Source organism: Stenella coeruleoalba (assembly GCF_951394435.1).
Source record: "Stenella coeruleoalba genome assembly, chromosome: 5".
Taxonomy (NCBI): Eukaryota; Metazoa; Chordata; class Mammalia; order Artiodactyla; family Delphinidae; genus Stenella; species Stenella coeruleoalba.
In genome coordinates this window covers 7,006,849-7,031,984 of record NC_137150.1, presented here as the reverse complement: position 1 = coordinate 7,031,984, position 25,136 = coordinate 7,006,849, and the positions used below count along the sequence as shown (strand labels likewise).

Below are 25,136 nucleotides of genomic sequence, written 5' to 3'. Positions count from 1 at the left end.
TCATTTCAAGGCAGCTGATAGTTATTTCTGCAAAGCATAAGTTTCTCTTTAAAAAACCGAGAGAAAGAAACTTCCCATACAGAATGTTCTAGGTCTCTGGAGGAGGATGGAGGAAATCAGTGAAAAGCAGAGAGGCTGAGAGCTGGGTGAATGGATGAATGTGTAGGTGTTGGCAGGGGGATGGATTAATTAGACAAATGAGGGATGACTGGATGACAATAAAGACAGATGGATATAGGTGGGTAGGTGAAAGTTTTTTATTATGTTAAATGTTAACTGAGGAATTCCTCTTAGAGGGAGAATCATCAAGGATTAAGAGAGTAAGGACTTCCCTGGTGGCTCAGTGGCTAAGAATCCACCTGCCAATGCAGGGGACACGGGTTAGAGCCCTGGTCCAGGAAGATCCCACATGCCACAGAGCAACAAATCCTGTGCACCACAACTATTGAGCCCACGTGCCACAACTACTGAGCCCATGTGCCACAACTACTGAAGCCTGTGCACCTAAAATCCGTGCTCTGCAACAAGAGAAGCTACAGCAATGAGAAGCCTGTGCACTGCTACAAAGAGTAGCCCCTGCTCTCCGCAACCAGAGAAAGCTCGTGCACAGCAACAAAAACCCAACACAGCCAAAAATTAATTAATTGATTGATTGATTGAAAAAAAGAGATTAAGAGAGTATCTTGATGACACCTCTGTGTATAAAAGAGGAAGCCCATAGACATGGTCAGACAGAGAATTTAATTGCTTTGCTAAAAAATGGGAGAAAATATGAAGTCTTGATGGGATAGACTAAAGAAGGATTAAGAGAGATGAGAGAAAGACTGAGAAAGAGGTGGGAGGAGGGAATGATCTAGCAACAAGGTCAGAGGCCGGGGGGCCCAAGATGCGAAACTAGCCAGTCACAAGCAGTCCAACCTTAATGCCAAACCTTGGGTAAATTCTACTTACACAACTACACAATGGGAGAAGAACCTTAGGTTAAAAAGGAAAGGGGCTGTGCTCTAACTTGAGCTGAACCAGGGTGGGGAAAAGAGAGGAGGGATGCAAGTGATTTTTTTAAATTTCTTTTTGTTTGTTTTTTATTTTATTTATTTGTTTGTTTGTTTTTTGAGATACAATTGATTTTTAATTCAGCTGGAGATGGTAAGAAATCTCAGAGATATCAGGGAACATAAAGTCTCTCTTGCTATACATGTTATAGAAGCTCCAGCCATTCTTTTAAATATTTAATGTAAAGATTAACTCATAAGGAATGGAGATGTGGTACATATATACAATGGAATATTACTCAGCCATTAAAAGGAATGAAATCATGCCATTTGCAGCAACATGGGTGGACCTAGAGATTGTCATACTGAGTGAAGTAAGTCAGACAGAGAAAGAGAAAGAGAAAGGAATCTAACAAGAAATGATATAAATGAACTTATTTACAAAATGGAAACAGACTTGCAGAGTTAAAGAATAAACTTATGGTTACCGGGGGAAGGGTTGGGGGAAGGGATAGTTAGGGAGTTTGGGATTAACATGTACACACTGCTCTATTTAAAATGTATAACCAACAAGGACCCACTGTATAGCACAGGGAACTCTTGTTCAATATTATGTAACAACCTAAATGGGAAAAGAATTTGAAAAAGAATAGATATATGCATATACATAACTGAATCAGTTTGCTCTACACCTGAAACGATATATCACAACCTTGTTAATCAACTATACTCCAATATAAAATAAAAAGTTAAAAAGAAAAAAGACTAATTCCTAAGGCTGAGGGTACCCAGGGCAGCTACTCGCCAGATGCTACATGATGAGAGAGATGGAAGGAAGATGACTTTACTTGTCCGTCATCTGCTGACTTTCCAAGTGTTTGACATTGGATATTCCAGGTTTCTATCACTGTAAACATTCTGTTGGACAGAAATGCCTTTGGTATTCCTCATCGAGTTGCCTACTTGAAAAGCAATTTGATTCCAAATCAGTAGCTGTAATCAGGTTTGGATGTTCTCAGGCCATTTGATTGGGGACACAAAGATGGAAGCCATTATGTCTGATTTCTATCTACAGTGTCATGTTATGTGTGACAAGTCTCGCTCCAGTCATGGATCTCTTTTTATCTCTTTTTATTTCAGTTGTTTTCAAGGATGCCTGTTCATCAATTTGAGATGTGAAGGATAGCAGAATTTGCCACCCCCAAATATGCCTCTTTGGCATAAGGATTGTTTTCAACCAATTATTTTAAGAAACAGCAGAAGCTCTGAAAACAGAGTAGAAGTTACCCTTTTGTAAGGGACATGTACATTTTACAAAGGAAATCGCTTGTAAAGGTGTTTCCCTCTCTGTACTAGGAAGAGAAGGTTGACTCTAAATGTTCAGGAACTCTTATCAATGGAGAAGGCACTGATGTAATCTGCATAATAAACCTTACCCTTGTTTATCATGCTTTCCGTGGTAACCTCCCATAGCTGGCCTTCTTTTCGCCCCAACATCTTTTTTTTTTTTTTTTCATAGTTAGATGAGTTTTCTTCTTTTGTTGAAGTATAGTTGATTTACAATGTTGTGTTAATTTCTGCTGTACAGCAAAGTGATTCAGTTATTTTTTTAATATTCTTTTCCATTGTGGTTAATATAGTTCTCTGTCAACATCCTATTTTTTTTTAATAAGATTTTTTTTTTTGATGTGGGCCATTTTTAAAGTGCTTATTGAATTTGTTACAATACTGCATCTGTTTTATGGTTTTGGTTTTTTGGCCTCGAGGTATGTGGGACCTTAGCTCCTCGATCTGGGATCGAACCTGCACCCCCTGCACTGGAAGATGAAGTCTTAACCACTGGACCGCCAGGGAAGTCCCCCAACATCCTTTTTTGTCTGTAGCTAAAGATGGTATTTAAGGTGGTGACTTGGGCCATCTTGGGACTTACTCAGTTTTCCTGGGTATCTTCCATGTATACATGAGGTATACGTGTTAATAAATGTGTTTGCTTTTCTCTTGTTAATCTGTCTTTTGTCACAGGAAGTCTCAGCCAAGAACTCAGAAAGGCAGAGGGAAAATTATTTTCCCTCCCCTATTATTTCTCCATCAAGCTCCACAACATGGATATACTCTATTCTTCATAGCCTACACTTTGAATCTGGCTATCCCAAACATGCTTCCCAAGTTTGGTGAAAATCTGTTGTGTAATTTTTCATGTGGTCCAGTAAGAGACAAACGGGGGCTTCCCTGGTGGTGCAGTGGTTGAGAGTCCGCCTACTGATGCGGGGGACACGGGTTCGTGCCCCGGTCCGGGAAGATCCCACATGCCGCGGAGTGGCTGGGCCCGTGAGTCATGGCCGCTGAGCCTGCGCGTCCGGAGCCTGTGCTCCGCAACGGGAGAGGCCACAACAGTGACAGGCCCGCGTACCGCAAAAAAAAAAAAAGAGACAAACGGAATGAACTTTTGTTTTATTTATATAGATATAAACACACTAAACACGCAACAACAGGCAAATGGTTAAATAAAATATGGTACCTTCAAAAGATATGCTATCGTGGAATCATTTAAAATGATGTATATACATCATTTTAATGGTATAGGAAAATGTTCATGAATTTAAAATAAAGACGTAAATTTGCATCGTACCAATTCAAAGAATCACGTCTCTATCTGCAATATGCACAGAACACCATAGACAAAAAGTTGTTAGTTGTGATCGCCATTTCTGAGTGGTGAGATTCCATGTGCTTTTATTTTCTTTTTTGTACTGTTTTCTCAATATTTTACTGCGTACTGCTTTATTACGCAAAAGGAAGCAATGAAGGCTTTCAAAAAATCTATAATAAACAGTATCAAATAGAAGGGAAACAGCTGCAAGAGCCCTAGAAATAAGAATGAAAATCGAGTATATGCAGAGCCAGGACGGAACTTAAGAGCAGCTTTAACGGTCACCTTAAGTTCTACTTCCTGAGCTCTAAAGGGGGGACCTCTGCTGATCCTAGGGACCCCTTAACCCGAGAAAGGGAACAATGATCTTTTCTGAGTCTTTTTCCTTTTGCCTCAAGGGCATTTGTTTTAATGTCTCGGAAATGTCTTTGATTTCATCCTTCAATCCTCTACTGAATGTTTATTTAGACTCTCTAAATAAGTTATATTTAAGTTCTAAAATGTCGTCTCTTCTTCTCTGGCTGTTCTTTTCTTTTTATTATTTTTATTTATTATTAATTTTTATTGGAGTATAGGTGCTTTACAATGTTGTGTTAGTTTCTGGCTGTTCTTTTAAAAGTTCCGATCTTGTCTTACGAATGCAACATCTTTCATCTCTCAAATAATTTTCCTGTGTGCTTACATTTCCCCTGCTCTCTCTGGGGTTTCTGTTAGCTTGTTTCGGCCCCTCTCTTCAAGCTGGCATCTGATCATCACAAAGTTTAAGACTCCACAGAGATGATTATGGAGCTCCGTGTGTTACAGGGCTTGTTGACTCTCAGGCTTTCCTATAAGATGATCAGTTAATGAGGCAGTCTTTATTTTGGTAGAGTCCCCCTATAAATTTTTTTTTCCTCTAGGCTATTCAGAATTTCCAGAGGCTAATAATAATGGTAATAATAACTGACAATAATAAAGCACATCACATAGGCTGGATACCATTCTAAGGGCTTCCTATGTATTATTTCATTTAATACTCATAATGGTTTCCACAAGGTAGGTACTATTATCATCTCCCTCATAAGCAAACTGAGGCACAGAGAGGTTGAGTAACAGGGTTACACTGCTCATATATTGGCAGATATCTGAGCCCAAGCAGGCTGGCTTCTGAGTCTCTACTCTTATCCGTCATGCCCTCCTGTCTCTCTAGTCACTGCCTACTGGTGAGAGGGTGGGCTTTACCCCCAGCTGCTGGCCCTTGAAGGGCCCACTGGGAGCGGAAGGTAGGGAAACTGCACTACAGAAACTACACTTTTACTTACTAACGTCCCATTTTCAGCCTGGAGCTGCCCTCCTGCCTTATCTTTGGCTTGGAGTCTTTTGACTCCAAAGGCACTTTGGGAAAATAAATCCACAGTTTTGGTAGAACGGAGTGGGAGTTGGTGGAGAGAGGTGGGAATCATGGGAGCATAGAATGGAGGAGGGGAACTGGAAACCCAGCTACACTGAATTTGGACCTTCAACCAATCCTTCAGTTTTCAGATCCAAGTTTTACTACATCTTCTTCCACGGGCTGAGCTTCTCAGGGATTATTCCGGGCAAATGGGATCATTTCTGGTGGAAATTACCACCTGATTTCCCTCATATTTCATTTCCCCCTGCAAAATCAGTGGCCATGTCTCCATCTTCTTATTTTCTAAAATTTATTGAAATTTTTAAACTGTTGTGTCCTCTTTTATTTTCTTTTTCCTCATGGTTTATTATCTTAAGAAAAAAACAACAACAATTACAGGCCACAAAAGTCAGGAAATTAGCATGGATCTAATTCTAGTATCTAATATAAGGACCACATTCAAATATCACCAGTTGCCCCAGTACAGTCCTTTCTAGAAAAAGGAGTATATCCAAGGTCACAGCGTGAGTGCTTGGTTCCTCTGAAAACCAGACACCCCCATTAGCCATACAAGAGATTTATGAAGGGAAACACCTGTGAAAGATGAAGGGGGAGGCGGAGGGTAGGCAGAGAGAGTTTTCAGACCATGTCACCTGTGAAGGGAGAGCAGGAAGGAAGTATTAAGAAGGGCTTCAGGCCACAGCACAGTTCTGAGAACACTTTGGCCAGGCCAGTGTGTGGTCTCTGAGACTACGTTTCCCATTAAAGGAATCTGTGTTGGCCAAACAAGTTCAGTTCTAGAGTCCCTGCCTTGCTCTGTCCTGGGGAGTGTGGCCTGGTGAAGGAATGCTGCAGGGGATTCATGGGGCAGCAGGTGGAGGCTGTCAACCGGCTACACTCTTCCCGCCACCCCTGACCCCGGCCCAGGCCCCCACCCAGCAGGTCCTCTTGAGGGTAGTCAGAATCCAAGTGCCTCGGTAACCAGCACACATGCATAGCATTTACTTGTCATGTCTGTTCTGTCTTCTTTGGTCAGGAACAGTTCCTAATGTTCTCTTGTCTTTTATGACCTTGACAATTTTTGAGTATAGGTCAGTTATTTTGTTAAATGATCCTCAGTTTGGGTTTGACTAGTGTTCTCTTATGATGAAAGTTATACATTTTTGTCAGGGCTATCAGAGAAACAATGCTGTGTTTTTCTACCAGGAAGCCCACACTGTCAATTTGTCCTATTAGTGTTAACTTTGATCACTAAAGGAAGGTAAAGCCAGCTAGGTTTCTCCACTGTAAAGCTTGTAATCAATAATTATTCTATGTAATGGATAAACAACAAGGTCCTACTGTAAAGCACAGGGAACTATATTCAATATCCTGTGATAAACGTACTGGAAAAGAATATAAAAAAGATTTATATGTGTAACTGAATCACATTGCTGTACGGCAGAGATTAACACAACATTGTAAATCAACTATGCATCAATTTAAAAAATTATTATGTGTAAATATCCAGTTCCTCACTAAACTTTTACTTACTGTTTTAATATCCACTGATGACTCTGACCTAAATCATTACTACTATGACGGTTGCCAAATGGTGACTTTCTAATTCCATCATTCCATCTGTGCTATACTGCAAGGAATTATTTTTTTCTTGCTATTTTTTCAATCACTCATGTATTTATATCAGTATGGGCTCATGGATTTCTGTTTTATTCAATGGTAATTTCTTAATTGAAGTACAGTTCATTTACAATATTGTGTTAGTTTTCCATTTACAGCAGTGATTTGGTTAATTTTTTTTCAATTTTTTTCCCATAGTTTATTACAAGATATTGAATATAGCTCCCTGTGCTATACAGTAGGTCCTTGTTGTTCATCTATTTTATATATGGCAGTGTGTATCTGTTAATCCCAAACTCCTAATTTATCTCTCCCTCCCTTCTCCTTTTATTCAATATTAATTTTATTCAGTGCTCAAAGTATAACAGTTTGGGCCACTGGGAGCTCCTTCAAGCTTGTTTCTGCACCCCTTTGACATATCTGCATTATTCTTTGAGCACTTACTTACTTTTTAGTTCTCAACGGTGTTCCAAGTTCATATCGTACTACACCAGCCCTAGAGTCAGCCATTCCCCCAAAGAGTCCTGATTCCTTTTAGTAGAGAATGATATTTAGAAATCAAGATCTCGGTTCTGGTGTGCTCATTGCTACTAAGTAAACATTGTTTCTAGATCCTCTTAGAGGATGGAGCTAGGAAATGTGTGGTGTATACACACCCCACACATTTGCATCTATATCAATTCTATGATACTCTGTTTAGTTAAATGTTTAGCTTAGATATTGACAAGGATATAGACATAGATGATATAGATATAGATGATATAGACATAGACATAGACATAATACCATGAGTTTCCACCAATACCTCCAATCACAATCCAACACAACAGGATTCCTTCTATCCTCCTTTTCGTATTAGTAAGTTTTTTCTCTACCAGTAAGAAACCTGGCTTCTACTGTTCTTGGTCTTTACTTATCTGCTCAGGCTCTCTGTCTGTAATCAAACTCCCAACTGCACTGACCACCTCCTCACTCAGGCACCTCCTTCCTCAGTTCCCAGCCACAGCAGCGCCACCTCCCTTGGCCAGCTTGTCAGTTGGTCCCCAATATGACAGGTTTCAGTGACCAAGTATGATTCAAGTCAACTCAGGAAGGTTGATATGAGACCATTTTCAGCTGCTAAAGACCCACTGACCCATAATCATCCACTCTCCAAACTCCGTGTGGGCTGGCATAACGGTCCGATCTCTCCCTTGGTCAAGATCACTCTGTTTTGCTCATAGATATCCCTAACTCGGAAAATCTCAGCAAAAATTTAGGAATGATGGCATCAATCTTTCTGCCCAGAAGGCCCTGAACCCGTTAGGCAAATAAAACCACCCACTTCGCAGAATTCTGCAGAGATTGGCTCTTTGCAAATTCAGACAAAATGAATCTTTGTGACTTTTTTTTTTTTTTTGAGTATCAGGGCTTGCGTGACTATCAGGTTCTCACAAGATTTACAAATAGGTGACCCCTTTGCCTCTACCCATCCCTCAAATAGCTATCAGGGTCTCTTTGTGTAGAAGAGGAAAAAAATAAGGCATCCCTTTGCATGACATTTACCACATTGTAAAATCATTGGTCTATTGGTCTCAAGTCTCTAGACTGTAAGGTTTTTGGAAAGCCAGTACTGTATCATTTTTCATCTTTGTAGCCCTAGCACCTAACATACTGTCTAGTCATTGTAGACAATATTATCTTTTTAAAACCTTTCTTTGAAACTTTCCTTCCTTCCTCCTCTTTGTACTTCAGGCTTCAATACCATTTATCAATGCACTTTGTAAGGTTCAGTTGTTTAGTCTTAATAACCCCAAGGTTTCTGCCATAGTCAGTGCATTAATGTCAATCAAGGGACAGTATCAGGATGTCTTGGAGAAATGACCATTAGAGAGATTTTGATCTCTACCAGAGTGCTGTCCAAGAGCCCTTCCAAGGGTCTACACAGAGAGGACCTCGTTTTACCAGACTCTTTAGTTCTTGAAGAGCACTCCAAAAATCTCCTCTTGGGCCACCATTTCTTGGCTTTTCCTGAATACAGGTCCTTGCTGCTATACCAATGACTGTACCAGCAGTCATTGCTGCTATACCAGTGCTGCTATACCAGTGACTATACCAGCAGGACTAGAAGGCCTCATGGGGTCTCATAAATCCATCAGAGCAGACCTTCACTTGCAGCCAACTCTGGGCAGCAACTTCAAACCACAGGATGAGTGTCCTTACAATGAGATGCATCTGTTCCCCTCCCCCCAATACTGGAACGGCCTCTCGTGGAGATGACAGTTTCCTGAGCGCACCCTGATGAAAAGCTAGTGTCCTCGCAGGTTGATTTTAGCAGGTTCTTCACAGAGGTATTTCCATCTGAGCTCTGCTCACTGTCATACTTGAAAATGGGTTTTGACCTCTCCCAAATGAACTTCTTCCCTTCTCTGAAACTGGATGAACTCAGGGGCACCAAATACTTCACCATCCCATCCCTTGATCAGGATGCTGGGGATCTCCTATTCTTTTCCTTTCAGTTGTACGCGTTCCACTAAACCTACGAGAAGTAGATAATGCACACAATATCTAAACTCTTACAAGCATAAAGAAAATGAAAATATGGAAGTCTTCTCAATTCTTTTCATGTGCTAGCATCCCCCTAATACCAAACTCCAAGAAAGATAACCCAAAAAGGAAAACTGTGTCCAATATTACATGGGATCGTAGATGCAAAAATCCCACTAAAAAACTGGCAAATCAAACCCTAGAATATATTATAATAATAATACATCACAACCAAGTAGGGTTTAGCCCAAAAATATGAAGATGGTTTGTTATTAGAAAATTAACCATATTAATTCAGAAAAAGATATATTTCAACAAATGTGGGGAAAGCTCTTCATAGTTCAAGCTCTATTCCTGACTTTTAAACATACTTAGCAAACTGGGAATGGATATGGCAAAAATAATACTTAATGGTGAACCGTTAGAATCATTCCCATTAAAGTCTGAAAAGTGACTTTTCAATATTGTGTTATTGATCGTAGGCAATGCGGTGAGATAGGAAATTGAAATGAGAGTTATATATATTAAAGAAGGAAAGACAAAAGTGTCAATATGATTGTCTACCTAGCAAATCCAAAAGAAATAATAAGCAATTAAGACCAATCAGAGTTCAGCAAGATGACCAGATATAAGAATAAAAAAAAACAAAACAATGAAAACAAACATATGAAACAATTTTCAAACTCATTATAAATCAAAGAAATGTGAATTAAAACAATGCCTTACAAATCATTATTAATTTTTAAAACTTAGTGGTACAATCTTTTAGGAAGGGATTTGGCAACAAGAACTAGAGAAAGATTCATCGTTTGGCTTCTGTTGAAACTCTATCCTAAGGAAATATTCTAAGACATATACATAAAGAAGTTCATAGACTATTTTTACAGAAAAATCTGGAAAAAAATCTATTGTCCAAAAAAAGAGGGAATGAGTTATCTAAAGAATCATATATGGTATACACTACCAAGCGTAAGATAGATAGCTAGTGGGAGGCAGCTGCATAGCACAGGGAGATCAGCTCAGCGCTTTGTGACCACCTGGAGGGGTGTGGGATAGGGAGGGTGGGAGGGAGGGAGATGCAGGAGGGAGGAGATATGGGAACATATGTATATGTATAACTGATTCACTTTGTTATAAAGCAGAAACTAACGCACCATTGTAAAGCAATTATACTCCAATAAAGATGTAAAAAAAAAAGGAAGCATATATGGGCTTAAAGAAATATTGCTTTTATCACTAAAACATCTTTTAAGTTCTCTGTAATAACACTGAAAATTTTATTAAATAATAGTAAGTGAAAAGTCAAGACAATTTTTATGCTTGCTGTAACAACTACATAAAAATGATTAGGAGAAAAGTGTCATGGGAAGTATAGTACAGTCTAGAACTCAGACTCTTAAATTGGAAGTGGTGACTTCAAATCCTGGGGCTACTACTTCTTAGCTGTAAGACTTTGGCCAAATTATTTAATTTTCCTCAGTTTCCTCACCGGTAAAGAGTTAATACCTGCAAAGCTCCATGGGTAGCAATGTTGATATAGTAAAGCCACTGATAACAATTAATGTGAGGGCAGCAAAGTGCCAGTAGGCATAGTGTTAGGGTGATAAGATTATTGTGTTTTCATTCCTGTTTTCTAAATTTTCCATGTTATTATCTTTGTTTTATAGTGAAAGTAGATATTTTAATATTTAAAAAATTATTTTAAAAGGAACCTTGTTTCTAATCTAGGCTAATCTCTCCTCTGGGCTGTGATCCCGTTTCCACTCCCTCCTGCTTTTGTGGGGTCTGGTTCCACCCATTATCTCGTTTGTGTTATCTCAAACTCCCCTACTGATTCACTAAATAAGTAAAATTATTCCTAAATGGAATCTTTACTCTGTTCTCTTCACTGTCACACTTCTTAGGAGAAAAAAAAAAGTTACAATAGTTTTCTCCAATTCTAATTTCACTCTTCAGTATATTGGAATCTGCATTCTCACTATGTTGCTAATTCCCTTAATGCCCAAAGCTAATTCATCTTTATTCTATTTACCCTATCGGAGACGTTTTAACACTGCTGGTCACTTTCTCCTTGAAGCTCTCTTCCCTGTCCTCTCACATTTTTTTTTTTTTTTTCCTCTCACATTTAGAAAGGAGGACGTGAGCGGTAGCAGGAAGCAGAGGTTTTAGAACTGCCTGTATTGGAAACCGGAAGCTGGTTTCTCCTTGTATGTGAGATCAGGTCTGAAGCCACAGACCCATAGACTGCAGAACCGATCCAGAATGGAGAAGCAGGCATGGTCAAGTGAGAAGAGAGTGGCTGGGGAAATCCAATAACGGAACCAGAAAGCAAAGTGGGTCAAAGACAAAAGAACACTCTGACTCCCAAGGGGAACAAAAGTCTGCAGATGCCAAAAAAAAAAGTTCTGCAGAATCCCTGTGACCACTTCAGCAGAATTGTGTTCTCTAATGTCTCCTTTACTCCCAGAATACTTCAAGGATCCTCCCTTTATGTTGCTCAATACCACCCTCTCAGACTCACCTCTTTCTTCTCTGTTTTTTCTCCCACTTAATCATCCAGCCTTCCTTCCATTTATCAAACATATATTTACTGAATGACCAGTATAAGCTGGACATCATGATATGCCATGAAGCGACATGATAAATAAGAGAAAATCCTTGTCATCAAGAACTCACCTAGTTGACATTTCTTTCTCTGATCATCTCATGTGTTTCCCAAGGTAAGATCTTGCCTAGACCTTCTTTGTCCCATTTCCACCCATGGCTCCAACTGTCTGCCTGGCTTTTTCATCTGATACCCTGTAAATAACTGAAACTCAGGATGGCCAACACCAGATATTCATGTGTCACCAAACCGGAAGATGTCTCATTATCAAACTAGAAACTCCTAAGTCATCCATTAACTTCCCTCTCTTTCACCACATAGATCCACAACTGGATGGCAATTCTTAACAATACCATCTCCTAAAAGGTTCTCAGAATTGCTCTCTCCTCTCCAATTCTTTCCAACTCTACATTAATTTCAGGCCATCATTACCCTGAAATAACCTTCTAACTTTTTCCTGTCATCCAATATCTTCCCCTTCCAGTCCACCATTATTATTGATATCAGAATTATCTTTTCAAAAGGCAAATTTTATTCATTTCTTCCCTCATGAAGATCCACCATTGCTTCTGTACCCATACGTTTTACCCCTGCATTCGGGACCTTTAGATTTCTTCTTCATCTCTTACCACCATGCTGGCTAAACAGAATTGCTTATACCTCCCAACACAAGAAGCTTTGGTCACACTCCATGCCATTCTTTGCCCAAGATGCTCCAACCGTCTCCATCTGACAAATACTGACACCTTTCTAAATTAGCTGAAATATTACTTGCTCTGTAAAGCCTTTCCTATCTCCTCCAAAACAATTGTCCAAACTCTCCATTGCGCTTCATATTTAGAGTGTACTTCTATTAAGGAAGAATGTTTTCTGTGCATTTAGACATCTATATAATATTTGTTTAGTTATTGCCTCCAACATTGGAATGAGAGCCTAAACCCATGGGATTAGAATCATGTGCTTCTCATTTGATAGTGCCCTGGACCCAGCATAAGGACCACCACAAGTCTTTGCTGAAACAATAAATAACTCACAGAATAATGAATAGAAAAAGCAAACTGTTTTTGGAAAAAGTACATGAATATTAGGATATAACATGTATTACAGTTGGAGGGTTGAGAAAATGCAGATTGAGGAATGAAATGTAGGTCAAAGGAGAAAGGAGGGAGAAATCAAGAGGACCCATTCGTGTGCACAGAAAACAAAGCTGACATTAGAAAAGAAGGCAGAGAGTCAGAGGAGATCGGACAGAATAACAGCTGGAAAGAGTCTCTTGGGACAAGGAATATCAGAATCTCAACAAAATCTCTGCAATTTGACTCTGCAAATCCAAACAAGTCTCACTCGTTTATCATCTTGATAGAGACATGGCTATACATAGTTCCTACGGAAAGTACTAGGAAAAAACTTACACTTGGCCAGCAAGGCAACCGATCAAAAAATTTCCCAGAGTATATGGGTCTGATGCGATCTGGAGGTTCTACTCCTGGTTCAATGTTCTCAGTCTCCCTTTGCTCTTCAGGTTGTTGAGCCAACTGGCACTCAGAAGGTTCTATCACCAAGCCCATTTGGGGTTCTGTAGGCTTAGTTTCATCTGGATCCTCTGGTTGGGGGAACCCCATGTCCACCTGCACAGGAGGGTGCATCTCCATGCTGGGCTTCATCACCACACAGGTGGACTCTTTTTCCAGTCCCCGTCTAGGTTCCATACCCAAAGTAGGTTGCTTCCCCACTGAAGCCCCTAACTCTTCAGGGTCACCAGCCACAGGACATCTCCTGCTGCCTAGAGCCTGTGGACTTTCACACACCAGGCCCATTGGAGACTGTGTTACCCTTCCAGGACGACACCCTGCCAGAAAACGCTCATTTTCTAAACCTGCTCTTCCTGGCAACATTCTCAGAGGACATTTTGTTTCCTGTGAGGCTGAGACCCTGCTGACTCCTAAATTACTCCCGTCCATGAAAGCCCTAGAAATATTCTGTCTTTTTAATCTTATATCAAGCCCATTGCTCGATGGACATTTTGTTTCCGGTGAAGCCATCCTCTCCTCATATTTATTACTGCATGGAGAATCTTCTTTTCCTAATCCCACTCTGAGCCCCAACTCCGTGGGAGATGTTGTTCCCATGAAGACCCTTCTCTCTCCTAAGTCATCTTTTCCTTCCTGGGTGAGTGCCACGTCCATGCTCAGGGGAGATTTCCTCTCAGATACCGTCATTCCTCCAAGGGCACTCATCTCTAAGGGGTAAGCTGCACCTGGCTAGAGGGAAGATCCCAATCCCTTGGAGCGCCCCAACCCTTTGGGGGACCCCGCTCTTACGAAAGAGCACATCTCCACTCGGACTTCCTGCCCACTGCTTCCTGCCCGCCACTTCACACCTAGCAGAATTCACTGGGGAAAAGAAGATGGAGGTCTGTTTACCCAGTTACCTGGGAAACGGGGGCGGGGCTTGGAGCGCAGCTCTTTCCAGGGCAGGACCCCCACCCATCTCTCTCCCTCTTTCTCCTCTCCCCCACTCTCTCCTCTTTCTCTCTCCCTCATTCCCCCTATTCTCCCTTATTCCTTCTCTCTTTTTCCCCCCCTTCTTTAGTTGATTTGGAGGGCAGGAAAACTTGAAGGATGTGGTCTTGGGCTCCAGATCAAATGACCCCAAACTTCTCTTTGGTTTCCCAAGCAACGCGGTCCCGTTAGGATGGGTTCAGCCAGGGGCCTACTCCTGGCCACGGCCTATTAATTTTACTGGCGATCAGAGAATAAATAACCCTCTTTCTGGTGGTGACCACCAATTTTAGATCCTTCCTTGTGAAAGTACATGCACACTGCATGTAGTTCTTTCAGCACTTAAGACATCCTTTAAAAATTCTGTAAAGTTACTATATTTGGCAGCTGTGGTAAGGAACATCTTAAAGTCTTTGAAAACACACTCCAATAAATAGGCTTTAAATAGCATTTCAAGTAAATATATTAAAATTTGAAATGCGTTACACAGTAATGCATATTGACTTTTTAAAATAATGTGGCGAACTCAAAATTAAGTATGGGATTTTTTTTAAACTCAAGGTTTAATGAATGTATATTTGGTGAATATTTGTCATGTTCTACACATACAGGGGATACAGAACACCTCGCTTAGAATTTGAATGAAATTTATGAGATTCCACTTTTTTAAGAAAGCCTCACGAAAAACTTGCAAAGTCCAAATTTTTTTTTTTTTTTTTTTCTGTACGCGGGCCTCTCACTGTTGTGGCCTCTCCCGTTGCGGAGCACAGGCTCCGGACGCGCAGGCTCTGCAGCCATGGCTCACGGGCCCAGCCGCTCCGCGGCATGTGGGATCCTCCCGGACCGGGACACGAACCCGTGTTTCCTGCATCGGCAGGCGGACTCTCAACCACTGCGCTACCAGGGAAGCCCCCAAATTTTTTTTAAAAGTGGTTACGGGATACTATTTTACATTTGTAAAAACAGTGTACTGTAATTTTCTAGATAGCTAGTATACATATTCTTCTCCCCCTAAGCAATTTAAATGACTTGATTGTGTGTAAATCAAGGTATGTCTGTATAAGTGTTCATTCGATTCTTTTGTTTACAACTATCTACAGTACTGAGTCCTCATTTTGTGTCAGTTCTGGGAATACAATGGACTAAGCTAATCCCTACCTCATAGAATTTATATTCTAGTAGGGATAGATAACCATCAAGTAAAGCAATAAATAAGATCATTTCACATGATGAGTGATGAGTACCATGAAGAAAACAGAACACTTTGATATGGAGGGAAGCTACTTTAGAATTGATGGGCTTAGAAATCCCTTAGGTATGTGACCTTGAGCTGAGGCTTTCATGATGTCCTACAAAGACACTAGCTTTTAAACCTGAATAGCTCAAGTTTCCATAGCCTTTTTCTCACTGCCTTGCCACCATGCCTACAATTCCTTATGCCAGAATTACCTTTCGGTTTGTCTCCAGACAGTCCCATTTAAAAGTGAATGTTACCATTCATTACCATCTATGCAAAGAGTCATTCTTCAACTACACAATGGAAAGATTTCCTGGAGGAGAAGGTAGAAGACATGGAGTGTTGTGGATGATTGAGAGATGCAAGGTGCTGGGAATTCCTGAGTCGGTGTTTAGAGATTTGAGGGCAAAGGCAGCACTAAGGGCAGTGTTCAGTTCTGCATGACTTTATTTAGGCTCCATCCATTTTGTGGCTTCCTTAAGAAATTTTACCACCTAGTAGTTAAACAGGAGAGAAGGGGGCAGGGCACAACCTTTAAAAGAATAACATAGCCCGAGGACACGACATAAACAGATTAGAACAAAATAGGTCCAAGATGGTGGACAAGTCGACTTCCACTAGACCTAGAGCCTCAGTATATGATCATTGTAACACATCAGCAAGCTGATGACACACCCACAGGCGCCGTGACAGTTCCAAGACCAACCATAAAGGTCAAAAAGTGGGCGGTGGCCCCATTCCTAGAAATCCCCATCTCTTCCCCAAAATAGCTGGAATACTCCTCCCACTCTTTAGCCTATGAAACTACCCACCCCTATAAAAACTGACAACCCCCCTACCCTGGTGCTCTTCTCACCTTCTGAGATGGCCCACACTCTGTCTATGGAGTGTGTTTCTCTCTAAATAAATCCACTTCTTACCTATCACTTTGTCTCTCACTGAATTCTTTCTGCGATGAGACATCAAGAACATGAGCTTCATTAAGTCCTGAGACTAGGTGTGATCTCCATTAAAAGACCATGGGTTCAAGTCCCAATCTGGGTTTTGGCTGGGTTTGGGTCCCGGCCTGTGGGTTCAAGTCCCACTCCAAGTTACACGGTTTCAGTAGGATCTCCCATTTGCTACTAGAATGTATCCAGTTATCAGTCCTCCTCAGTTATCCAGAGTTAGGGGGAAAAAAAACACAGGCCTATTGTGAGTGGCAGTACAAGAGCAAAGCTTTACTGTGGCATTTCCATCTCTCCAAAATTACTACTGGATCTTAGAGGTACCAGCCACTGGAGCAGAACTCCCCAGGCAAACATTATGACTAAACTATAAAATACTGTGGAATATATTCATGAATACAGAGAATTGGGGTTTTTTGGCCTTGCCTCACAGCTTGCAGGATCTTAGTTCCCTGACCATTGAACCCAGGCCACAGCAATGAAAGCACTGCTAACCTCTGGAAAGCCAGGAATTCCCTCACGAAGGAAGTGAATTAAAAGACAAAATTGGTAGAAAGTCGGACTCCCCTGCTGGTCCAGTGGGTAAGACTCTGCTCTGTGCTCCCAATGCAGAGAGCCCGGTTTTGACCTCTGGTCGGGGAACTAGATCCTGCATGCATGCCACAACTAAGAAATCTGCATGCCTCAACAAAGATCCTGTGTGCCTCACCTAAGACGCGGCACAGCCAAAATAAATAAATATTTTAAAAATTGGTAGAAAGAAATGAATGAGGAAGCAATACCCTAGAACAATGATGGGGAGTTCCTAACAATGTATAAATTTCAGCATCCAGGTGTTATTTGTGAGGACTTAAGTCAAATGTTCACCATTCTAAATGTAATTAAGCTTGGGAATTCCCTGGTGGTTCAGTAGTTAGTGACTCAGTGCTTTCACTGTGGAAGGCGGGGTTTTATCCCTGGTCAGGGAACTAAGATTGCACAAGCTGCATGGTGTGGCAAAAAAAAAAATGCAATTAAGCTCACAAATTTTGGGGAGTCCCTATGATATCAATCAAAGTTCCTCTGAAAGGAAGTTAAATCATGAATAAATTATGGTCCTGGTCCTTAAGAACTTTAAAATCCTAATGGGAATGAAAGCCTGAGGAGGAAAGTCTAGGCAGGTACTCTCTAACTGTAAAATAAGGCAGATACATATTAGAACTATTACAGACAGTAAAGTATCATGAAACTACAGGAAAAAGATCACTAAATCCAGTAGAAGTAGCCTCAGATGCCATCCAGAGGAGCTGGCATCCTGGCCAAGGTGAGACCTGCAGTGATGAGAGGTAGTGGTATTCCAAGGTGCAGAGAACAAAGTGATCAAAGATGCCAAGATGGAAACACACAGGCGACACTCTGGGAACACAGAGTAGACTGGTATGATTAGGTCACAAGGCAAGAGTTTGGGGAGAGGGAGGCTTTAGAAACAGAATGAAAGAAACATGGGTTGGGACCAGAGTTGAAGAACTTTGTACTCTATTTAGCAATTGCATATTTTTGAGTAGGAGAGTGACTGGCCAAAGTGTAAAGAATGGGTTGAAAAGGCAGGAGTGTGCATTAATTTCAGCTTGTACAAATACTACCATGGCCCAGGCTTTGGGATTAGAGCTTAGATTTGGGATTAGAGAATTTTGGGTGACAGAATGGGACAACGAAGAGCTGAAGATGATTCTGCTCTTTCAAGTCTAGGTGACTGGGAGGCTGTTAATACCAGTCACCAAGCAGAAGCACGTTTGGGATGGAATAGGTTTGGTTTGGGGCATACTGTTGACATGCCAAAACTGATGTGACATATCCTATTTCCTGATTATGCCTGGGATTGTCCAAGAGGTATCACCATGACTAACATACCATATTGGAACCACCCCTTGGGATAAAGTGCCACAGACACCGTTTGCACATGACACATAATGTGCTTGGGGTAACTGGGAGGTTGATCTGAAAGGCTGGCTGTTCAAGGGTTCAAATCACCTTCATTGCAAAATGTTGACTGAGCACCGACAGGATACCTTAGGCCAAGTACACATCTAGACGATCAAAACTGATGGCCACACGGCAGGGCTATAAATAGTAAACAGCAAACTGAAAAAGCAACCCTCATCCTGAGGAAAAATCGATTTAACATTCTCCCAAATTCCGAAAGGAATTTTTTGTTTTGTTTCAGATGCCCAGCCAGGGACTGTTGTGTGAGATGGAGCCAAAACAGCTTGCCTTAAGTAGGTCTGCAATGGAGGCTAATGAATGTATTGGGTTCTTTTACTGGAACTGTGCTTAAGAACTCAGATTCTGGAGCCAGCCCGCAGGTTAGAACACAATTTCATCACCTACTCCGCGGTGATTTTGGACAAGTTACACAATCTCTGTGCCTCAAATTCTTTACCTGTAAAACAGGCACGGCACATTCGTGAATTCCACAGCCACGACTGAAGACTCCTGGCTGCCAGCTGCTGTGCTAGACAGCGGCGAGGACCACTTTGGGTAGGTAATATTCCAATGTAGAGGGAGGCGGACGATAGAGCTAGTTTCAGAGTGAGAGCCCCATAGCGTAGGAAGAAAATGGGATAATTCCTGTAAAGCGTTTAGTGCAGTAACCCGCGACGGGAAATTCTTTATAAAAGCTACCCATTATTTTATAACTTGCCCCTTCGCACCCAAAACAGGTAGGCTCTCAAGAAAAGCAAGTTATTGAAAATGTCCCCGCCTAAAGACAACTTTCGGGGGTCGGGGGAGGATCGCATCCTCCTCCCTGGAGTCAATGCCCCTTACCTATCCACCCACCCCTAAGGACGTGTTGGAAGGCTCTCTTGTGCTAGAAAAGCCCCCACAAAAAAGCCCCTAAGCCGAGGGGGCATTGTTGGGCTGTTGCAGAGGTAGGGGAAGGGGAACTGACAGCTAATATTCACAGAGAAAACTTCGCCGCCCCACACCGCCTGGGAGTAACAAACCCAAGCTCTTCTGGGCTCCCCCTAGAGCAGGCCGGCCGAGGAGTATCCCCGCCTCGTCCCCGCCCTCGGCCACGGGGAGCCACCGACCACCGCCCAGATAACAATGGCGCCGACGGGGGCGGGGCCGCGCGCGCCCCGGGGAAGCGGGCAAGGGGAGGCGGCCCGCGGCCGTAGCCGACCCCGCGGCTCGCTGGGGTCACGTGACGCGGCCGCCCCGCCCCGCGGCCCAGCCCGGACTCTTAAGGCTCTGAGAGGGGGCGGGGGAGCGGATAGAACGGGCGGACGGGGAACGACCGGAAGTGACGAAGGGGCGTAGTCTGCGACGTGCGGCGACGTGGCGGCGAGGCCGGCGCCGGGCGGCGGAAGTGGCTACCGCGCTGGGACTGGAGTGTTTGTGTTTTGGTTAGCGAAGGAGCCGGCGGCCGGCCTGAGGGGAGGAGGGAGGAGGAGGAAGATTTAGTGGGAACTCGAGCGCCGGCGGCGGCGGAGGAGGAGAAAGCAAAGAGGAAGGCGGAGCGGCGAGAGGCGGAGACGGAGACCGACGGGGGCGGCACCGCGGCACGAGCCCCGCACCGTCCAGTCTGAGGGGAGCGGCGAGACGAGGAGACGCGCCACCACCGCCGCCTCAGCCTCAGCCTCCTCTCGGGCTCCGCCTGGGACCTGCAGCCGGAAGCTTCGGCGCCGCGGCCCCGCGAGCTGCGGACTCAGGTAACCGAGCCGGCCCTCCGCCTGCGCGGAGCGGGTCGGGACCCCGGGTGGTCCGCGGGCCCTGCCGGCGCGGAGTCCTCCGCCCTTCCCTCTCGCGCGTCGGGGCCCGAGACTGGAGATGGGCCGAACCCGGCGTCTCGACCCACCGGCCCTGGTGACTCATCCTTCGAGGGGCTTCGGAGGCCAGGATTTGGGGACCGGCCGAGGGAGCGACGGGTGTCACCCTGTTCCCTTCTCAAGATGGCGCCGCGAGAGAGGGCCGGAGGCCGCGGTTCCGCCTGCTCCGTCCTGGCAGCCCGGGGTTGGGGGGGGGGGTGGTCTCCGGCCAGAAGCAGGCCGGATTCCGGGGAGGAGGATGGGAGAGACGGCCCAGGGGCCTGGCGGAGCCTGCCTGCTCGGGCGATCGGAGCTGGTGTCAGTTGCTCAGGTGCTCTCGGAGGAGGAACTGGGGCTTCCAGCAGGTGTGAATTTGGGGAGCTCCGCCTACCCCCCGACTCCCTGAGCCGGGTAATGGAGGGAGGAGGCGGCTCGGGAAGCCGGGCTGTCTAGGGACTCTTGTCTCATCGTTGGAAGGTGGTGAACCGCAGCCTTAAACAACTCGGCACAACTAGGTCGCTGAACACACTCACTGGATAGAGCCCTTTAAACGTGCTCTGTTGTTCGCCTCCCTGGAAGCTGGTTATCCTCCTGAGACTCAGACTTTTTCAAGCTCTGAACGTCATAATTCACATATTTGGTTTTTGTTTTTTGCTGAAGTGGTGCCTAAGTGTCCAGTCAATTGCCTTTCACATAACTAGTAGGGAAAAAACCCACATGGACACCACTGCGGTAATTCAGGACAGCTCAGAAACTTTATTCTTAGTGTAAAATGGGGATAATAAAAAGAGCTCGTAGGGTTGCTGTGAGCCTAATTCATAGGATGGTGCTTGGCACAAAATAAGTACCCAGAAACGTAAGCTGCTGTTAGTTTTCATCAAGGAGCACCCAGGAGGACTTTAACTCTAGAATGCCAGGTGTTTTCAAAAGATTTAAAATGCACTTTGTGCAAAATCTTGTGCTTTTGTGAAACAAAAGTTTAAGTAGTGAATGCAACTATTACAAAATGTAACTTTTAACCTTAATGTTATGCTAACTGTATATTTATAATTAGATTTAGATATGTTTTGTTTGAGATCCTTGGAGGGAACTATAATGCAAGGCTTTAAACCTTAAAAGACAAAGCTAAATCATAATCTTTTTTAATGGGCATCTGATGTTTTCCGTGCAATTTTGGGAGGACTGGAAATTCGGAGCATGTTGTCCTTGATGAGTAATTCAGTTTGCTGTTTTGTAGGTAATCAGACAGCTGGGAAGTGTTTTAGTTGCTATCGTATGTACTATCTGAAGGTGTGTTGGTGCATTTTCAGTCTACCTGACTTTCTTTTGATACTTGGTCATTATTTCATCAAAGGGGCACTTTAATTGCCAATTTTAAATCCCTGCTGTGTGTTGACCACTGTATTAGAAACTTTTTACATATATAGTTTCTTGTTTACTTCCCACAGCAGTTATGAAAGTTAGGTATACTGGAAATAGAGGCTTTGAAATGAAAGCACTTGCTCCAGCAGAAATTGGTATAGCTAGCCAGGATTAGATCCCCAAATCTGATATGTTTTTGGGGTGGTAGGAGGATAGATGTGGGGTTGGAGCATTTTTTTATTACAGAAAATTTTTTAAATGTACAGAAGTAGGAAGAATAGTATAATGAACCCATCACCCTAGCTTCAGTTATTTTATGGCCAATCTTGTTTTATTTACGCCCCCATTGTTTGGAAGCAACTCAGACCTATTATTTCATTTGTCAGTATTTCAATACGTATTACTAAAAGGTAAGGACTCTTCAAAGCTGCTGTTTAGGTAAGGCAGAGGTGATTTTATTGCCATGAATGTAAGGTCTCATGGATATGTTTATTAATGAGTTCGTGGTCAAGAGGGATTCTTGTATAAACTAATTTCATGGGTAAGGCAAATATCTTATTAGGTACCTAAATGAAATAGAACAGTGATTTGAGAAGGGGAATCATCAGATTTAATGTTATTAGCACATGATCAGCTTTTGATTAAAGATGGAAGAAAACTATGATGATTGATTTGTGAATAGATTGGAAAAGAGTTCTTTGAAAGTTCCCTAATTCTTTGAGATTGAAAATTAGCGTTCTTAGATAATAGTAGAAGACATAGAAGTTGCCCTTCAGGCTAGCTTTTTCTAAATGTGTTAAATAGAAAGTAACGACACATTTGTTAGCTCCAGAACTACAGAAAAGGATAACTAAGACACTAATTCACTCACCACATAGAGAACCACAGTTAACAGTTCCACGTCTGATATACTTGAGCACATCAGAAAACAGTTTTAAGTCTTTTAGGCACCAGACACACCACCTACTTAATATATTTGTTGCTCCAAAACTACCGTTAAATGAACAAAAAACATGTACTGTTTAACAGAAGCCTTCAAATGATAATGGCCAACATTTATTGAGCTGTTACTGTGTTCTAAGGTCTATTCTAAGAGCTTTCCACTTATTAACTTAATTTTACTCAAAACTGTTTTAACCTAAGTACTTGAGTCACCTTTCAGGTTGCCAGGGTTTGAAACTCAGCTCTGTTGAAGCTCTGTCACAGTAACTGTGTGACCTCAAGTTACTTAACCTCTCTGTGCCTGTTTTCCTCATTTTTAAGGATTGTAATAGTCAACTTTATAGGATTGTTGAGTGGCTGTGTTAAGTACTTAAAATCACCTGGCACAAAATTGAGTCTTTGATAAAGGTTAGCTTTAAAATGTTTTAAAAGCCTTGATTACAGCATGATTTTAGGCTCAAATCTCATGCCTTTACAGTACTGACAAAGGTAGTGAATTAAACTAAATGACACTCAGTGTCTATTAGAGGTTATAATTGTCATGCAATAATGTGTTACAGGCAGAATTTACCAAAGTGATTAATAGTAGATTTGCTTTGTTTTGCTGATTTGTATACTTAATTACTTCATATTTGTTTTTTTACAGGTTTCTCTACCTCCAGAAAGAAAAAAATTGACACCTTGCATCCTGGAAGTTCATTTAAGAGACTGAAATTAGGGACTTCTTTCAAATTTGGACATGGCTAATCGAGGAGCAACAAGACCCAATGGGCCAAATACTGGAAATAAAATATGCCAGTTCAAATTAGTACTTCTGGGAGAGTCTGCTGTTGGCAAATCGAGCCTGGTGCTTCGTTTTGTGAAGGGCCAATTTCATGAATTTCAAGAGAGTACCATTGGGGGTAAGATTTTCTTTTATCCCTTCTTCATTTAATTGAATCATACGTTGACACATAAGATTTTGCTGTTCTGATTGTATGATGATAGGTACTAAGTAGGTCTCAGAGTGAAGAGCTGAGCAGCAGGCTCAAGCTTTATAACTTGGTTTTTGTTAAGGTAATGTTGTTTAATATTTCGATTTACGGGTTATCCCCAAGATGGTTATATGGAAGCTAAAACACAGATGTAAACATGAGTGGAATCAATGTCCCCAAGTATAAGATTTGATTGATATCTTTCTTGATAATGATTAGAAGCTTCTTCAAGTTAATACATGTTTGTGCTGAATTATATTGGCTTTAGAATGAATAGTGAAAATAGTAAAAGTAAATAGTAAAAGAGTTAACATTAAAATTCTAATTCTAAATAACTGAGGGAAGAGAAAAAGTGAGTGATTAATGAAGAGGGACATGAAAGGGAAATGGGACCTGGAGAGAAAGATGGAAGGAGAGGGGAAAGAGGTAGAGTAAGCACTGCTTACAGTGTTTTTGGTAAGACTGAGGCAAGGGGACGGTAAGATACAGGACAAAGAGGAGACAACTAACAGAGCATTGCTGTGAATAGAAGACAAGAAATTAGATAATTGAACCTCATCAGAGAAATCCACAACTGTATATAGCAGCGGGGCAAAACAGCCTTTTTTGGGCGTCAGTTTCATCTGCCAAATGAAGCTTTTGAATTAGGTACTGTGTGGACAGCTTTAAGATCCGCGGTATTTTGCAAGGGGTGTGTAACTAAGCAGTACCATATTTTTTCCAGGTATTTTATACGTTTTAAAGTCTTACTTTTGAAATATGTAAGGCAGATACCCATTGGCATGTAGCAACTTCTTGGAGTCCGTCTTTCAGGAGCATAACTTTATGCTATGCATTGAGTATATGTTCTCAAGTAAGTACACTTGAGAATTTTATTTGTAGTTTCAGATCCTCCCAATAAGATAAATTACAGAACTCTAGTATCTCCTGGCTTTTCCCTACATACAAGAAATGTAGTAGATAAGTGGTATTTCCACTTTAATAGACTCAGCAGTATAACAGTGATTGTCAGCCCCCTCCATTTGTATGTCATGTTACAATGTGATCCCATTTTAGTATTTTATGGTTTTTATAATGGATGAGCATCAAAAGTATAGTCCATACCATGCAGCTTTTATTTTGATTCAGAAATCTTGGTATTTTAAAAAGCTTTAATGAAGTGTATCACACGTTCTTTGTGGTTTCTTTGTGAATACATTTGTGTGTGTGTATACTGTTTAATAATGAAATATAAAAATATGTATACGTATGATTTAATAATGAAGTATTACCTCTCAAGCTTTAGCCTCCTCCAGAAAGCAAATTGGGCCAAAGTTAACTAGCCCACATGGTAGGAAGAGTTTTAAAGAGTTTGAGGTTATGTCCACCCACCTTAAACTGGTGCAAAAAGTTAGTCATTATAACTGCTTTTTGGCAAGTGATTGTCAGTTGCAGCATTTTCCAAAGTACATATGCATCGTAGGCAAAATACCTGGGCAGATATGTTTGGGACTTGCTATGTGCTAACCCTGCCCCCCTTCACAGTGCATATTAAAATAACAAAAACACTGAAGTACTGTAGTAAAGAACTTAACTCCTGGGAAATGTAGCCTAAGACTAGAACTTTGTTTTTGTTTTGGT

At 42.0% G+C, this 25,136-nt stretch overlaps 2 protein-coding genes across 3 annotated transcripts in view; one reads left to right on the top strand and one right to left on the bottom strand.

The window, feature by feature from the left end:
• Positions 1–14,158, bottom strand: part of EFHB (EF-hand domain family member B) — a 48,466-nt gene extending 34,308 nt beyond the window's left edge. The window contains exon 1 of the mRNA XM_079923303.1: positions 13,178–14,158. Within this exon, the coding sequence (XP_079779429.1) occupies positions 13,178–14,002 (825 nt within the window). The 5' untranslated portion in view covers positions 14,003–14,158. The remainder of the gene's footprint in view (positions 1–13,177) is intronic.
• Positions 14,159–19,783: 5,625 nt separating this feature from the next.
• The window catches only part of RAB5A (RAB5A, member RAS oncogene family), a 29,931-nt gene continuing 24,578 nt past the window's right edge, over positions 19,784–25,136 (top strand). For both annotated transcript variants that reach the window (XM_079922659.1, XM_079922658.1), the window contains exons 1-2: positions 19,784–20,142; positions 23,189–23,444. In XM_079922659.1, the coding sequence (XP_079778785.1) occupies positions 23,282–23,444 (163 nt within the window). In that variant the 5' untranslated portion in view covers positions 19,784–20,142; positions 23,189–23,281. The remainder of the gene's footprint in view (positions 20,143–23,188; positions 23,445–25,136) is intronic.